We start from the raw sequence: 17,757 nt of genomic DNA, 5'->3' as shown, positions 1-17,757 counted from the left end.
GTGTTTTTCTTTCAGCTGTACACATTGAGAAGATAACCCTGAAAGACGTATCAAGAAAAAGGGCTGACAAACATTTGGAGTACACATTCAAAGTAAGCAAATAACCTCCAGGATGTTAAAATTATTGTCTATGTACTGCAGATACATACAGCTTGTTTCCAAAACCTTCACAGGAGGCAGTTTTGAGATTCTTTGGATTATCATGTGATTCTTTTGAATTCTGTGTGCAAATCAGGTGTTTTATGTAATTGTGGGCGTAAAGTGTGAGGGCATGAGGTGGAAAGGTGTAAAACATCCGCCATAGCTGGGTGTGTGACATCAGTTCAGGAAACTTGGCTTTTTCTAATTCATAAGAATTCTAAAACTAGTCAGTCGTTTGCTCAAGTGGCACAGAAGCACAGTTGTGTCTGCAGCTGTAGATTGCTTGGAGTCATATGGTCATCTTGAGTCTTGTTTCTCAGTGTTTACTGTATGTAAACAAGAAGGTGTGGAGCCTCTCTGAGCGTTATATGAGGGTGGATCCTGTGCTTTTTGAGAAAACTGGGGATTGGTGCCTTTGTTTTGGACTTTGTTTCCTAAGGTAAAACCAAGCAAGCTGGAAAAGAGCCAAAACCTGGACAGCCTATGTAGTGTAGTCTTCATCTGTGGTAGTAGCTAAGGGCAGCATGTATTAAATGATAGTTACTAAGGCTGTTGGTGGTGATATTCTAGCTGAATCGAAGTAGTAATTTTCTTAGCAAGGGCCGACTTGCATTACGAGTCATTCTGCAAATATATGTGGATCTGGTATTATACCAGATTTGAAGTTAAAGTTAAATGTTCCCTTTTTTCACCTGAAAACGAATGGTTCACATCAAGCATTCTAAGTGGTCATTTGACATGGGGGAGGTCTTTGAAGAAGCAAACTTAAATCCATTTTGAGCTGAAAGTTGATGGGTTGATGGCAGAGCTTGGTATTGTATTCTGTGATGTTGTATTCTCTAAATGGATGCACTGTTCTTTTGTTGAGGACAGTAATATGTGGAAGGTAGTCTTCAAAGTCTTCAAGATTAACCTGGCCAAATATTTCAACCACATCATAGATTTTTTTTCCAAATAGTCTGTGAAGTGAGTATGAAGTAAAATATAGTAGGAGATGGGGAAAGTTTGTGCAGAATGCCTATATGGGTTATCAATATTTAAAGTCAAAAAACTATTTTAAAGAGACAGCATGTAGATAGATTTGACAGTGGTTTTGAATTTCTTTGTTGAAGGGGGAATGTGGAGATATTCTGGCAAGCATTTCAGTAATTTTGGAAGTCCAGTTCTTTTAGGAAAGAGTTTCCTTTCCTCATCTGTGCAGGTATATTCTGTGCCCTTCGCTGTAGATAATTTTGTGCTTGCCCAGACACTGCTTTTTTAAGGTTGTAAAAACAATTGCAATCATGGCTTCCCAGCTGAGGGCACTGAGGGTAGTTGGCATTTTTGGGGACTAAGTTGAAGGCACTTGGTGGGTGACATTACTCTATCAACTCCTGAGAGTAAATGAATGTTTATAATTGTTGTGTCCACTCCTGTTACCCTGAATCTTGCCATGTAACTAATTGGAATCTTTGGCCCAGAAGTGGGCTTAAAGCCAGGCAGCACTCATTAACCAAGCTTACGTATTTTTTACTCAAAACATGCATGTGAAGCTGCTGTTTTACTACTTGCATGTCATGTCAGAACAATGCGCTACTGAAATTTTATAAAGGCACATGCCAAAATGTTGTCTGATTCTTGAGTGCCTTCTTTTGTAACTTGCAGTACTTTTTATGACTTGTAGCCTAAAACAACTTCTATATGACTGTGTAAGATTTGAGTCTGAGGCAGATAAAATTATTTTATAGGTAATATAAACAGAGATTTTTTTTTTTTCTCTCATTTTGACTCTTGGTAATGACAGTGAGAGCTCAATCTAGTATGTTTGACCTACAGTCCTTTTCTCTGGTACCTATTTTTTGTGGTTAATTATTTCTGTTTGATACAAGTCCCGTAATTACAGAGCCTTCTTCCTGGCTTCTTTCTGAGTTGGTAATTTTCAGGGACTACATTGTATTTCCTTGAATTTGCCCATGCTCTCTTAGTTACAAATAACATGAAGGTGATCCTAAAATACACGCTCAGAATTAGTATGCCTTTGAAAAAGTACAGCCTTATCCCTGTTTAGCCTGGTGTTTGCTTAATTGCGAATGTTAACTCTGAAACTACCAAATTTATGGAATTGTTCAGACAAGCTAATTGCTATGAAGTTTGGAAAAAGGAACTTTCCTCATTCTTTTTTCCTTCATTCTAGGTAACCTGGTCCGATTTTTCTGTAACATGTGTAACAAAAACACATCAGGAGCTTCAGGAATTTCTGCTAAAAGTATGTATTCAAATATGAAAGTAGTGTTTATACATCAGGTTTATAACTCCAGAAATAGTCTAGAAGAGCTGTGATTTTTGCCCATGCTTTTGCTTGGGGGGTAATTATAGAAAAAAAAGCATGCCAGCAGATTTTTTGCACTTCACAGTTGTATTAATCATTTAATTAAATATATTGGAATGAAGGATCTTGACAGAAGAAGCAGCCCTGGAGAATGTTCGGGAAATTTCCCAGGAGGTGATTGTTTGTCTCATCCAAAATGGCACTTAGAGTTTTAATTGAACTACCATGAAACTGCCAGATGAGGTTTTAATATTCCCCACAGAGCTTTATGTATAGGTACAACCACTGGTTGTTTGCTTGTGTTCCTGCTAGAAGAACCTTAAAGAATATAATTTGTTATGTTTAATTAGTAAGACACAGCCATAAGCATAATAGTTTTTAATTTAGCTGTTGTATTCTTCAGTAAAACAAAGGCTGGCCTATTCATTATCACAAGGAGTTCAACTTGAAGAAAATCTAGCAACTATATGTGTGTGTGTATCCATGTTTAAAAAAACTAAAAGTTCTCTCAGTTGTTTTCCCCTCTGCTCTGATCAGAAAATACATTTCTGTGCATAGGCCATGTGCAGACCTCATCTGTGTGATGACCTCGAACTGTATGTTCATTGCCAGTGTCTAATATTTTGGATTCCACCTATTCTGGGAAATTACTCTATATTTAAACTCTTCCCTACTCAGGGCAGTAATGAGAGATCTCTTTTGGACATGTTTTGATGGTATCTGGTGTTCTTAACTCCAGTGTTAATTGCAAGTGGAAAGCCCGTCACCGTACAAAGGTCATTATCTTGTTCACTGTTTAAATTATCAACATTGTTTTCCAGTATTCTCGAAATTAAGCAGTGAATATTAATCTAGTTGAATATCTGGTTCTAAGAGTTCCCACAGCTTGTTTTGTGAGGATTTAAATTATGGATGGCATGTCTGGTTGCAAATGGGTTATCCCACAGCTTAAGGTACATGCATCTGCACCTGAAGAGAACCCTAAAACCAGCATTTCATACAGGGTCCTGTGCAGCTCTGGGATGAGCATTCACATGCATTCCCCCTGTTCTCCCACTTGTGTAAGACAAACATCAGTTCTGAAATGGACCTCTCTAGAGTTTACTTGCTTCCTGGAGGAGCCTGGAAAACAGACATGATCCAGGGTGTTGAAGAGTTGTGCTGTTTGGCTGATGTAGGGTGTTCCATGTGCTGACTTGATTGCTCCAGCAGTGTCTAGGACAAGGCAGAACAAGAGGAAGACAACCACAAGCTGCTATGAGCTTCCTGAGGTCTTCTGTGGAAAGTGTGCACAGCTGAAAAATATATTTGGTTTGTGCTGGTTTGATAGCTGTAGGTATAGAAGTAAGAGAGAATTGTTAAGTAAAGCGGGACAGAACTTACTTGCTTTAAAAAACATAAAGTACAAACATCCACTTCATATGTCCTTACTTTTTGGCTTTTTGTTGTTCTTGTTCCAATCTACATGGCGTTGTTAAATAGTATGCTCAGGTTCCTTGGGACAGAAAAGAGTGGTCAAAATACTTGATGGAAAATTCCAATGCTGCATGTGATAGAAATAAGTTAATGGTAAAAATTGTTTCAGAATAGAAGCATCGGTGGGAAAACTAAGGTAGTAAACGGCATAACTTGGATGCTTTGTATTAAAATCTGGCTTCTCTTAGGTTATAAGCATGAAAAATTGTTTGCAAGTAGGAAATTACCCACATATGTGGAAGGACTAATAACCTTGTAAGTAACAAGGATGTCCCATTACCTTAAGCGCCTAATCTTGGGTTCGTATAACTGAATCTTTAACTACAGAAGGAATTGCATTCCTTTCAACAGAAATTTTAAAGACAAGAAAGTAACTGTTTCCAGAGACAAATCTACATTAAAAATACTAGAATAGGAGATTTGCTCATTCCTACACTTCTGCAGTAACTTTCTGGTACCTCCTGGTTAACACTGACTAATTCTTCAGTCAGAGTTCCTCAGTAATGCATATCAAAGCCAAAGAACAGCTGCTTTCAGCCCTTTGTGGTTTTAGATCTAAGACATTTCAGGTGTTGTACTGTACTAACATAGTACTAACAGCCCCTGTCTGTCTGGATTCCAGGAGTTCCTCTTATGTATGTTACCAAGCAATTATCTGCATCAGACACAGCATCCCTCTGTTACTACCACTTCATTCAGTGAAAGAATTACTGAGTGCTGGGCTGTGGTTCCAGTAGCTGGATGCAGTATCCAGCTGGCACTCTGGGTCAGGTGTATTCCAGGTATACAAGAGGAAGATGCTGCTCTAGTGTGAATTACTTAGTGCTGTTGATCCTAACTGGTGGCAGATGTTAACCAATTAGCAATAGCTTTGAACTTCAGTTTAAAAAAAGCATTTTTCAGTGGCAGTTTACTCTTAATTGTGCCATATTAAATTTTTTTTAAAATGTGGATCAAATTTGATCAGTTTTGATGTACTTAAGTACAATAATTGGAAGTTCTAAGGGTGAAAAAACTTTGTTCTGGGGCATATTCTTCATTTGAAAGAGACATGCTCTTAAGTAGCAAGAATTTTGCCTTCTCAACTAGAACATCAGAAGACCTCACTTTGTAGTATTGGCCTTGGAAAGTTATAACGAATTTTGAGAAGATTCAGTATTAATAGCAACTGGGGAGGGACTCGCTATTGATTAATCTCAGTGTTGCCCTCTGAAGTCTAGTGTATTAAATAACTGAAATGGTTTCCTTTCTACTCCCATTTATTTAAAACAGTTCAGTCTAGCCAAGTGATGATAGTGAGTACAGTGCATTCAGTCACGCCTGGTTTTTTTTTTTTGTGTCATTTTCAGAACTAATTTCTATATGTGAAAGATTTAAAGAAATAAATTTTAAAAGAGACTATAAACTATCCTGGAAGAGACCATAGTATTTGGTAGATTTCCAAATGTAATTCTTTCAAATAGAGCTTTAAACAGTTTTATGTCTGGATTTGCTGTGAGGATTTACAGCGAAGTGTTTCTCTTGCAGAACTAGATGTTGATTTGTTGTACCTTTGGTCTGTAAAATACATCACTCAAACTGAAACAATTGAGTTTCTTGTTGATACCAAAAGGTATAAAGACTCATAGTGAACAATTATAGTCTTTAAAATGTCAACTACTCACTTTTCACATTAACCTTTTTCTCAGCTCCCAAAGGAACTGTCTTCTGAAGCATTTGACAAGGCTATTTTAAGAGCATTAAATCAGGGTTTTCAGAAGAGGGAAGAACGAAGGCATGCTGATCTTGAGCCCATCATCAGGTAAATGTTTTAGCAAATAGCCTGAAATGCATCACCAGAAAAATGATTAAAGTTAAGTTAGAAGATTTCTATGGACAGTGGAAATTCTGCTACCTAAACCCAGTTTGCAAAGAAAGTGGGAAGGCAGTGATGAAATAGATACTCTTGACTCTTAGATTTTCTTTAAATTAAGACTTTTACTAAACTTCATGGAATTACTTCTTTGGAAGTAATTGCACAATTATGAAAATATTTTTTCTAAGCAGCATTATATAGTAATTATTGGCATTTGTGGAAGGATACTGCCTCCTTTACACAAGGGTATATTTAGAAATACTAGAAACAGTAACTCAGAGCACATATGTTCTACTTTTTATGGCAGGGTAGAGTGAGAGACAGAACGGAAATTAAAAGGAATGAACAGTAATAGTGAAGTATGTATATAAAATTAAAAGTAACTCATGTATTTGTCAGAAAATGGGCCATATCTCATGACCTGCTATTTAGTGATGAGAGAGCTTGGTGGTCAAGTTCTGTAACTCAACAGTAATATGAATTTGGGTTTGCCTACTTGTTTTTTGTTTTGTTTTTTCTTTTCCTGGTTTGGTACAGATACGTTGTTATGTTTGTCCTTTTCAGTCAGGATTGTTCAACCTTGTTGAAAACAAATTATTCATCATGTTAGGCAGTGTCTCTTAAGTTGGGGTAGTTGAGGGATCAGGCACTGCTTTTCAAACTCCTACTCATCATGTTCTGTTGCTTCTAGCATTTTGTTGTAATATTTTGGTTAAATAAGATTTGGAGCCACTCTGAGCCTTGACTACCCCCTTGCCAATAAAATAATAAATAAATATTGGTCTGTAATATTTGTCTGTCTTTATTGGCTTGATTGTCAGGCCAAAAATTAATCTCTGTGCACAGTTTTGGCTAATAAGCATAGTGGTTTTAAATCAATAAACCTGTTAAACAAAGGTTGACTAAAGGGAATGTATTGTAATACACAAAGGTTGTGAAGCCTCACTGCACAGTAATTACAAACCCAAGAGACTCACTTCGCAGATAACCTTTGAACATACGCAACTATGTTAGAGTAAGCAACTGTAATTACAATTTGCAGGTTGTGTTGTGACTATACAGGAATGCCACATGAATAATCTCAAGAGAATAGCATTACAGTATGCAAATTCATTTTTCTTTCAGTGTCAGTTTTAGCATAAATATATACTTATTTGGGGGTTTCAGTATTTGCTCATTTGCCAAAAATTGCTTTCCCCTGCCCCTCCTCCAAAGAAATAGAGCTGGATAGTGCCTCTTAGCAAGTAATATCTAAAACCTTCGTGTGTGGGAAATGAAAACCATTATTTGTGTCCTGTTTTCTTATTTGAAACTAATAAAATTTGTCACTGACGTCTTGGTAACTGACTCAGACCAATGCAGAGCAATGTTGAGCATCCTGCCCTCTGCCCTTGGAGATAATTACAAAATTCAAATACTGACGTTATAGGTGAATTCAACTTTGTATTTACCCTTCAAATGTATTTAAGAAAGAGATGCACTGTTTTCGGAAAATAAATGTGTTCTCAGTTAAAAAAAAAAATTAAAATATAGAGTCCAGTGCCTTTGTACTCAATTAAAACTCCTCTTTAATAAAATGTTACAAGTGGCTAAAATGTTTGAATTAGAATGACTCAAAAGCACCTACCTTTTTAAATTTAAAAAAAATCATCATACCAATTGCTTATATTGACTGTACTCCAAGGTTACACTAGCACTTAACAGCAAAGCTCAAAAGTAGCTTTTAGCATTGTTGAATGTGCAATTTGAAGGGTTTGGACCTCTTAAGAACTGCCTATTTTGCTTTTAAATGGTACTGTAGTAAGTTTTTGTGTTCTTCCTATGATTCTGTTACTTAGTTTAACAAACTCTCACTTAAATTTCAGGCAGCTATTTTCAAATACATCGGAAGCTTTTCTGCAGAATCAGAGAGTATACAACTTCTTCCAATCAATTTCATCAGAATCTTTGCACACTCACAGTAAGAAATATCTTAATACTGTTTTATATAATGAGAAGTCTATAAAAAGCTAATCTTGCTGCTGTGCCTGAGTACAGTTTTACAATTTTTTGTTTGTGTGTTATATTCCACTGGTTGTTTTTGAGCTCCTGGTCAATGAATAGTTTCTTGAGCAGATACTCATACTTTTGACAATGGGAGCATGCTATGTAGCATCAGCTTGTGTTCTTTCTTTCATTCTTTCTTGCATTCTCTGTACCATCATGCTCTTCAAATAGGCTGTTATGAATTGAGTATGTTCAACAGTTTGGCGTTTCTTTCACAAAATTTAAATTTTGGAACAAAAAGTTTGAACTGACCCGAAAAATCACATCTGCTTTTTGTTTATTTTCTTTTGTAGATACTCATCTCTCTTGATATTTAAACTGAGATTTGTTTTGAGTACATAAATGATGGCATGTCCCTAATTTCAGAACATACAGAATTGTGTTCCATCATTTGCACTGCAGAGATTTCTTTGGTGGCCCTGTTAACCTACTTGTGTATTGCAGTTTGTGTGATCAAAGCTTGGCTTCTCTGCATGGATGCCTTAGGATGATGTGATCTTTGTTTCCATTGAATCTTTCCTAATTTCAGTGCATGTTACACACTATGACAGTTGAGGCACTGACTGGGAGGCCACTGCCTCAGAAGTTGCTAAAGATCTTAGTAGGGAATTGAACAGATTGTAGGTTCCAAACAGACAGCTCATATTCATTTGGGAAAAAATAGAGGAATGACAGCTGACTTCAGTTTGAAGTAATGCATGTGATCTGTGAGAGTTGTATTCTTTCCATGACAAGATAGAAGCACTGTGGTTAGGGTAGAAGCTGTGGGTCGCTTTGTAACATTTTTTAATAACAGTTCATTTTTACATTGCAGGTTTCTAAAAATGTTAAACTAATAACAATCAGGGTAATTGTGGAACTGGCTGGAATTTACTGCTGTAAAAATTGACACCTCTATTGGACTGAAAGGCTGCATGGGGAGGAAAGAGTTTCCAAAGTCCAGAAAGATTCATGCTAATGATGGGCACACTGGACAGGGTGTGCATATTTTAGACTGTGGACTACATCTGATTGGGAAGTACTTTCAAATGCATTGTATACACGGTAGTAGTTTGAAATGGTTTCTAAAAAGAACCAGTGCCAAATTCCGTCAAGACAGAGTTGACTGGACAAAAAGTATCTGCATGGTGGGTAGATCAGAAAGAGAACAGACAAATGTCAATTCTGTCAGAAGTCTTATAGATTACAAAGTGATCTTAAATGTGGGATAATTTTTATGGTAATAAATAATTGTGCACATGACAGTTCATGAGGATTTGTCAGATGTAGAATGTATGACAGACAGGATGAGGAACTTAATTGTTTAGCAGAGTGGAGGAAAGACTTAAATGGAAAATTATTTAAGTCATCAAATACCAGAGTCCTAATGTAAAGAGGATGATCTGTTCTCTCTGATGGATCAGACAGAAAGCACTAGGCTTAACTTCTTATGAGAAAGATTAGGACCAGGGGCAGGCAAGAACCTTGTGATTGCCAGACAAGTCCAGAGTAGTGAGGCAGGTCTGAGGTCAAGGCAGAAAAACAAGTCAGTAGGTCAGAGTTAAGAACAGGATCAGCAAGATTCATGTCCAGGCACAGGTGTGCCAGCAGTGCACCCTAGGCAAGGGCCTGAGCTCAAATGCAGCTCCCGAGCCAAAGGATGGAGGCTCTGGGTGAGGCATCTTCAGTTCTTTTCCCAGCAGTCACACCCCAAATTGCAAAACTGCAGTGTACCAGATTGGATCTTCACTGTGGGCAGGTGAAACCCTTGCGAGAGCAGGGAAGAGCTGCAAAGCCCATTGGCATGATTCAGGCCCTGACATTGAGTTAGATATTAAGAAAACATTTTATGAGGAGAATTACTGTGTTAGCAGTAATTAACATCGGTGTTTTTCTTTTGGTAAGGGGGATTGAATGACTTGTCCATGGTAGCTCACAGTCATGTTTCTTGTGGTGCAGGCTAATAGAAGCTATACTAAGACAAAAGTACTCACCCCACCTGTTGCCAAAATTGCCCCAGTTAAGTGGCCCTTGAGGGTTTTTTTTTTATTGTTGGCTTCTGTGTTTTTCTAGGTTTTCTGTTTGGGATTCTTGAAATCCTACTCCTTGTTACTGCAAGTTAATCACAGTTGTACATTTTGCATGTGCTGACAGTATTGAGAAATAGAACATGCAGAATTAATTGACAGACAAAGCATTTGTGGCTTAAATTGGTCTTCAGTTGCTATACAGAGTCAGTGATAAAAATATCTTTTCACAGAAATACAAAGTTATTTAGCAAAACCTATGTGGAAGTAAATTCTATGTTTGTGAAGGGTCTTCATATCTTAAATAATAATGGGGCTCTCACACTGAATATTCAGTAAGCTTAATTATGTTGCTATGGTTCCATTAAGGAGGAAATAAATTAGCTCCCTCCTAATTCATAAGTTCAGTTGTTTAGACGATTTTTCACGTTGGAGTAGACTTTGATTCCAGCATGATCTCTGGGGATGAAGTATCTTCAATGCAGATGATATTCAGAAAGGTCTTCTTATCAATGTTTCAAGCTCCTAAGCAGCAGCTTTCAGATGCTTTTACCTGCACTAACTTGGAACTTTTTGAGAGGGGAAGAGTAGACTCTTAGTGTTAGATCATTAAAGAAATTAAGTCCTTTCTCAGAGCATGGAAGTGGTGTTTTTGCAACAAAACTGTTAATATTATTCTTACTTATTTTTTATCCTGTCTGGCATAAAAAGGCAAAAATGGTGTGTGAAGACTGTGCTAAGGGCACTAGAAGACTTAAGCACAAATTAGGTCGCTTTTGGCAGATGAATGATTCGACAGTGGAGGAGTGTAATTTGTTGCAGAAGAATGCTAGTAACTATCATTGCTCTCCTCCCATTTCCTGTTGTAACACAAAATGATTATGAAGAAAAATCTGAAGTGCAGCATAATAGGAATATCTCTAATAATTATCACAATCACAGGCTTTTGAAATTGTACTTAAGCATTAAAATGATTTTCTACACTATTTTCTTCAAAATAAAAGTATCTCTTAAGAGCCTTTACTCTTGGAGATGGCCTGCTTTGAAGAAGGCAATGTTCAAATTGCTGCCACATGCCAACCAGTAAGTTCAGTCTTCCATTTCCCTAGCTTCCAGTTTAGTGCAAACATTCAGGAACTGTCCAGTTGTTCAAGATCTATAAAGTTACTACGTGAACTTTATTCTCTGCAGGTAACTTACAACCCTCTTTGAAGACGGTTAAGACAGCAGAACACTTCAAGGAGGACAGTTCAGAAGCTTCAAGTCAGGAGGAAGGTAGTTGTGTACTCCAAGGTGGTTCTTGGAGATATTTTACCACACTCAGTTCTGGAAATCATACACTTGACTGATTTCTCCATTGGTATAAAGTGGTACAAAAATGGAATTAAATTTGCTATGCAAATGAAGAATTTTTGTGTACTTTCAGCAGTTTCCTTAAGAGGTTGTTCTATAGCTCAAGAAGTGGCAGCATTCATAGATTGCTCAAAGGCAGAAGTTCACAGCTGTGCTGAACAACCAGGAATATATATACCTCACAATTTACATGAGCCAAGATTATTTATAGACTTTCTTGTCTTTACCTATTTATTCTTCAATTACCAGGGTTCAGAGTTAAGTGCAGTATTTCAAGGGTATTTCAAGACTGTTTTACATTACGCCAAATTTGTCTAGCTTCTAATTTTACACAGAAAGAAAGTTCAAGTTTTCCTCCTCTTATTCTTAACCTATGCTGCTTTGATACTCTGGACTGTTACTAAGGTTGGGGCCGTAGTGAGTATTGGTTACAGTCTAAAAGCTTGTGTTTTTCAAATGCCTCAAAAACAGTTCACACATGGAAGCAGCAGCGTGGTGACTGGTCAATAGTTTCATTCTGAAAGGAACAGCAAGCCAGTTTTGCATTGTTTTTAGAAGGAAACAAGTACAAGCTCCTGGTAGGTGGAAAGAATGGGAAAGGGGACTGATGGGTGAGCACAGACCACTGAACGCTTATGCTGGCTTTCAAGTAATGACAGCACTCTTATCCTCTTTCACATAATAATAATTCATAAGAAATTTGCTGTTGAATTTCTGTGGATTCAGTAATCTACATATGCAGTTTGAACAGCTTTTTGTTGTGATAATAATCGTTGCCATATTCTGAAGAGTTCAGAGCACACCAAGTAAATTTACAATATATTACCCAAATAGTCTTTTATATACTACTCTTAAAAATACATAAATGTCTTCATCTGATGAAACTACAAATGCATTTCAGAACGCCTTTTGTGCATAGTAAAGTGTTTACCAGAAGTTATTTTAAACTAGAATTTGAACTTAGGTGTAGCATTGGCAGGAGTTCAGGCAAAATCCTAAGTACCAAGAATACTAAGGTCATCAATAGTTGGAACTAAGGGAAGTTGCTTTTGTTAAAATCTAACAGTTACCTTAAAAAAAAGGGTAGACCATATCTCTGAAATTCTCAGTTTTTCTTCATAGACTCTTAAAATGGTTTGGGTTGGCAATCTTAAAGTTCCAAATCATCTGCCACAGGCAGGGAATCTTCCACCATACTGGGTTACTTGGAGCCCCACCCAGCCAGGCCTTGAGGCCCTATCTCTTTTTGCCAGGTGCAATTTGCAAAGCTTTACTTGAATTTTCAGGTTCAGAATGCAGTACTTTAGTGTATGACATGTCTTCATTTGCTAGTCAGAATGTGTAGTTTTGAGATTAATTTCAGTATTCAGAAGAAATAACAAAATGTTGTATTTTTTTCTGACTCATTCCTTTCTTCTCTCTCTGTTCTTTCATACTGGGTGATACTCAGTCATGCATTCAGTGCTTAGAATTAAATATAGAGGTGAGCAAACATTGGCATTGTCATAGTTCCTCTCTTTGTTTCATTCTTCTGTGAAATGGAAGGTAAAGAGTCTTGTTTATATAATTTATACAAACTGATTTGTCTTCCGTGCAACACCTGCTAATTTCAGCACTGTAAATTAAGCCTGACCTGTTTAATGCAGATGTCTTCTGCTATGTGCCTGGTAGTGATGGAAAGATTAATTTTCTGGATTGATTTAAAAGATTAAATGGAATTTCTGTTGAAATCATGCTTTGGGTTTTTTTTTTTTCCAGATGTAATGCAGCACACTGCAGTTCACAAGAAACATAATGGAAAAAGTCCTGTTGCCAAGTAAGTACTGGGGTGTAATGGGACCATGTTACATTCTGCACTTCCATTTGTTGGTGCTTTGAGAGTGAGTGTCCTTCTGGAGTAAAGCTTTGGGGAGCTTTTGTTTGTTTGTGGTGGGCTGTTCTCATCTTATTTTTGTAATTTAGGAGGTTGTTATTAACTTCTGAACTATTAGAAAAATAGTTCAGAAGACCCTATTTCTAAATCTGAAGGTCTAGGTCATTTGGATAGCTCTTTCCCAAATTTTGTGGATCTTCACGATTTGATGTTTTGGTCTGTGTTTATAAGATATTACATGCCGTAATCTGTATGGCTTGTATCTTTCCTATGTGCACATACCCCCATGCTTGTGCTGAAAATTTCCGGTGCTATTGATTTAAGCCTAGGTAACCTCAAAGAGAAGCTTATAGGAGAGGGCAGTCCATTCTTGCCCTTGCTTACTGGCAAATGCACGCACACCACGCTGGTTTGTGTCCATTGTACGTGGAAGCAGTTCCTAACCATATTAATGTCGTTTATATATGCCTTCAGATCCCTGAAGTACCTAATGTGAATTCAGTCATTAATGTATTTTGATTAAAAACTTCAGGTATGTTTGCACATAGTTGTGCATAATTCAACTAAATTAAGGGAAAGAATGGATACAGAATTTATTGTGATTTACAATTTTGTTCAGTGTTGATTTGTCTGTAAAAGGTATTTATCTTGTGCTGAGAATTTACCTGGAATTCCAATAATTAGAATATAAACATAGCACAGAACAGTGTTGGTTAAGGTCCAGAGATCTTTACCAGACAAAATTCTTGTGAACTCATCACAAGATAACTGAGTGCTTTGTGTCTGTTTTGGTTTCAATCTGTCCTACTTTCAGCTTATATTTCCTCACGAAGAAGGTATAAACTTGACAAAATCTGTGATTACAGCAGTGGATATACAGTCTACTACAAAGTTATCAGATCAGGATCCAAATTTACTAGCTTATGGTTATTAATAAAGAAATTGTCTTTTTTTTAGTCATTGTATAATGAATTACACTAAGGCTGACCATAGTTTAGGATCTATCTTTCAGGTAGGAAAGAGATGGACAGACATTTCCACAAAGTTCTGAGAGAGAAATTTCTTTAGCTAACTATTATTTTCTCTTTGTCTAAGAGGGGGAAATGTATTTCCTCCTTGACTCCTAGAGGTCTGTTAGTCCTCTCCTGTTCGATTTATGTGTCTGTTTCCTTAAAATCTCTGCCTTTTGTTTATGGGTTTGTAAAGAAATGGCACTGAATGAAACTGTTCTGTTTTAAATATGCATAAACCTGTTCAGAGTCACAAGCAGCTCATCTCAAATAGCATTGGTACATTGTGTATCTGTATACCTCTTGTTTTCATTCAGTATTGCAGCCTTACTTATGAAAAGTTGAAAAATTTGGTAGGAATGAGATCATACATACAAAACAAAAACTTTAATAATCTTACGGTTTCCATGAAATGACTGCAAATTTGGCAATGAAATCATTTACCTACACTTGGCAGAAGTTTCTAAAGTGACCTTGCTTCTGTCTTTGCAATCAGGGGTTTATGTCTATCTTTTGGGACCTTGGGTTTATCCATTTTCTTAATTTTTTTTTTTTTTAATATTCTCTTGTGTATCTTTTAAGTAGTTTGAGCCCTTACTCACAGAGATATTTGCTAGGTAGCTACTGGAACTTCAACATCTTGTGCTTTCCAGTGAGCTGGATTTCTGCCATCATGGAACTGAGTAACATTTCATATAGTAGTAACTTTTGTGAAGCAGCTTGCCAGCAGCCCTGAATTAAAAGGCACTTTCAATTATCAGCATGAGTATTTAGATAAGAATTTTGAAGTGTTAACTCCTTTTTTCTTTTTTTTCTTTTGCATCCAACCTGCAGTAAGGCATAATTTTGTATAAGATATGAAAAGGTTATAGGTCCTTGTGCCTTACTGACTCTGTCAGAACCCTGACTATTTTCCAGCAGCTTTAGCTGACCAGTGGTCTCAGACCTAGTTCAGTATTTCTTCTGACCAGCTGCTGGAGAGCAGAGCTTCAGTGGAAATCACTATAAAGTCCAAAGTAAATGCCAAGTGTAACTCCCCTCTCCCCACACTACTCAAAACTAGCATTCCTGAAGGTAAAAATGCAAAGCAAGATGACCATTTTGAAATTGAAACAAACACAGCTGCAGTATGAACTGTAGTAATTGTGTGCTCCGTTCTTTAAATATCTCATGAATTCTGAAACAGGGATTACAAAGTAATTCCAGCTTTGTCATTAATGATAAGGAAGAAAGAAGATGAATTCAGACTACATTTCTGTCTGGGAAATTGCCACGTCTGGTATGATAATAGCAAAGTTTTTGTGTATAGAAATATCCAAGGAAATTCTGCCCTCAATTACTGTTTTCTACAAATTCTGTTGTTCTGAATTTTACATCAAATTATAGTAGACAAATGAAAAAGGAACTCCAGTTATGGTCACATCATAACTTAAGAGCACATGAACTGCTGTAATTTACATCTTTTAAACATCTTGAAAATTCCTAGGTTTTTCTGAAAGCAAAATTTCCTAACATGATTCAAAATATGTATGTTGGTAAGACAAGCCTGCAAGTTTGTTCACATTAGCGTAACTTTTGGGGCTTTTTTTTTTTCTTTTCAGCAGCACTAGCAGTGCAAAATGTTCTTCACTGGATAGCCTTAACATTCAGCACTCAGAGCAGAATGGGGTAATGGACTGGAGAAGGAAAAGCTGTATTGTCCAGCAGCACCCAGAGCACTGTACTAACCTTGACCAGGTGTGTTGCTGTTTATTCTTTAAAACCATATTCTGAGAAGCTTGAGAAGGCTGTCCACTACACATGATGAGATTTAGCTTTAAAAGATGGCAAGTGTTCCTAAAATTGTACAAAATGAGTGTTGAAGTTGCTACTGACTTACCTTGATTAGAAAACCCTTTATAATTCCTTACCACACTCTCAGAAAGCTGAGTATTTTGTTTATGAATTGGTAAATAACATTCCCCAGGAGAATGTAAGTAATCAGAAAAGTCTAATGTTAATTTCTGATCAGGGACTTTCCTGTTACTGTGGCATTGTCATCAGAGACGATTACAGAACGCTTGGGCAATTTCTGTTATTGCAAGGAACAACTAGAAACCATATTAGTAGCTAAACTGTATTAATGCACAGTAGGTACAATAGGTTAAACATATTCTTTCTATCTTACCTGTATTATTTAAGTAATAATCTTTGAAAAACATTAATAGATAGATGCATATACACTTTTTCTGGGATTTGTGTCTCTTCAGTGCTCAATCTCATTGTGAATATAGGTAAACAGAACAATTATTTATAAGTAAAATTATCTACTACTGAAATTGGGGAAGGAAGCTTGTTCACTGCTTATATATGAAAAACACAGAATGTTAGAATTGTTTGATATTACTCTCATTTATGTTTGGAATTTGGCTATTGATTGTTATGTGTGGAATTGCAAGCCAAAACAAATAGTTTCGTTTTTTTATAAAGCAGGGTAGTGAATTGAGGTTGGCTTCTAAACATGAAATGGTAGGCTGCATCAAAGCTTGTAATATTGCAAACTTGAAGCAAGAAAGAGGTTAATTTACTAAAGCAAAGGAAAAGCTATTTAAATGAAGTACAAATACAGAGATTTTGACAGAGATTATTTCAGAATTTTCATAAATTTTACTTCCTTGCCAAATAGGAGTTGTTTATAACAGTTATTGACAGCATACTTTAAAAATTGTGTAGGTTCAGTGTTTTTACTTATGTGCTTGTATGCTGTATTCTAGAGTTTAGTTTAGCAGCTTAAACCTCCAGTTTAAGGCTAGGTACCTGCTTGTCACTATGTAGAAATAATTTGTCACAGGTATTTCCCACCCCCAACTATCAAATAATTCCACTTATAGCAACAAATTTTATAGCTCCTTAAGCTTGGTGATCGGCCTTTTTAGCAGGTATGTGATGAAAGACATTTGTTTTTATCCTCTGAAAGAAGAACGGCATGCAAACAATAATTTGATTGATATCTCTGGTATACTTGCAAGTGGTGATTTGCTGAATGTTTTGCTGATTCTCATGTAAACACAACACATGATACATTATTTTATAGGCTCAGATGCACTGAGCAAGTGCTTCTTTGGGTGGTTGTAGCACCTGTGAGCCCACTACACTTGGACTTGTGGACGTGTCAGCCTAGAGTGATGTTGTCTAGGCTTTCATAATTGTTTGACTGGTGTCTATTTCCTGTCTAGCACACAGTGGAAAAACGAAGTCTGTCTACAGTAAGCAAGAAGAAAGGAAAGCCACAGCTGGAAAAGTAGGTTTCTAATGTAACTGGTAATCCAGAAATGAAGTGTAATGCATTCACTCTGATAAACCGAGTCTGCAGTCAATTAGGTGCTTTCATTTGCTGTGCTGGCACAAGAGCTGGCATGGTGTGAGGCAAGGCTACATAAAAATCCTTATTTTATATTCTGTAAAGAAGTAACTTGAAAAATAGGATTTTAAGTAAATGCATTAATTTCTCAAAATAGCGCTTGGCATTTAATAAAAAGGTGAAGGAGTGGAAGTATATTCTTAACCATATTGCCTTTTCCCCTTTATATTTATTTGAAACTTAAAAGATGTAAAACTGTCCAGAACATACTGAAAATCAAATGAGGGTTGACAGCAACCTTTAACTTTATGAAGTGGGTGGTAACTGGCTGAAATGTCTTATTGAAGAT

General features: G+C 36.7%; 1 protein-coding gene across 4 annotated transcripts in view; it reads left to right on the top strand.

Moving 5' to 3' along the window:
* Positions 1-17,757, top strand: part of ZCCHC2 (zinc finger CCHC-type containing 2) — a 44,165-nt gene that overhangs the window by 17,719 nt on the left and 8,689 nt on the right. Inside the window, exons 3-10 of one of the 4 annotated variants that reach the window (XM_018926803.3) lie at positions 16-92; positions 2,315-2,386; positions 5,614-5,726; positions 7,646-7,740; positions 11,024-11,107; positions 12,944-13,001; positions 15,673-15,805; positions 17,284-17,348. In XM_018926803.3, coding sequence (XP_018782348.3) covers positions 16-92; positions 2,315-2,386; positions 5,614-5,726; positions 7,646-7,740; positions 11,024-11,107; positions 12,944-13,001; positions 15,673-15,805; positions 17,284-17,348 — 697 coding nt within the window. Of the gene's footprint in view, positions 1-15; positions 93-2,314; positions 2,387-5,613; positions 5,727-7,645; positions 7,741-11,023; positions 11,108-12,943; positions 13,002-15,669; positions 15,806-17,283; positions 17,349-17,757 lie in introns of all 4 variants that reach the window. The other 3 variants (XM_050970523.1, XM_050970525.1, XM_050970524.1) reach the window with 3 other exon arrangements.

Source organism: Serinus canaria, chromosome 2, assembly GCF_022539315.1.
Source record: "Serinus canaria isolate serCan28SL12 chromosome 2, serCan2020, whole genome shotgun sequence".
Taxonomy (NCBI): Eukaryota; Metazoa; Chordata; class Aves; order Passeriformes; family Fringillidae; genus Serinus; species Serinus canaria.
This window is presented reverse-complemented; position numbering and strand designations above follow the sequence as displayed.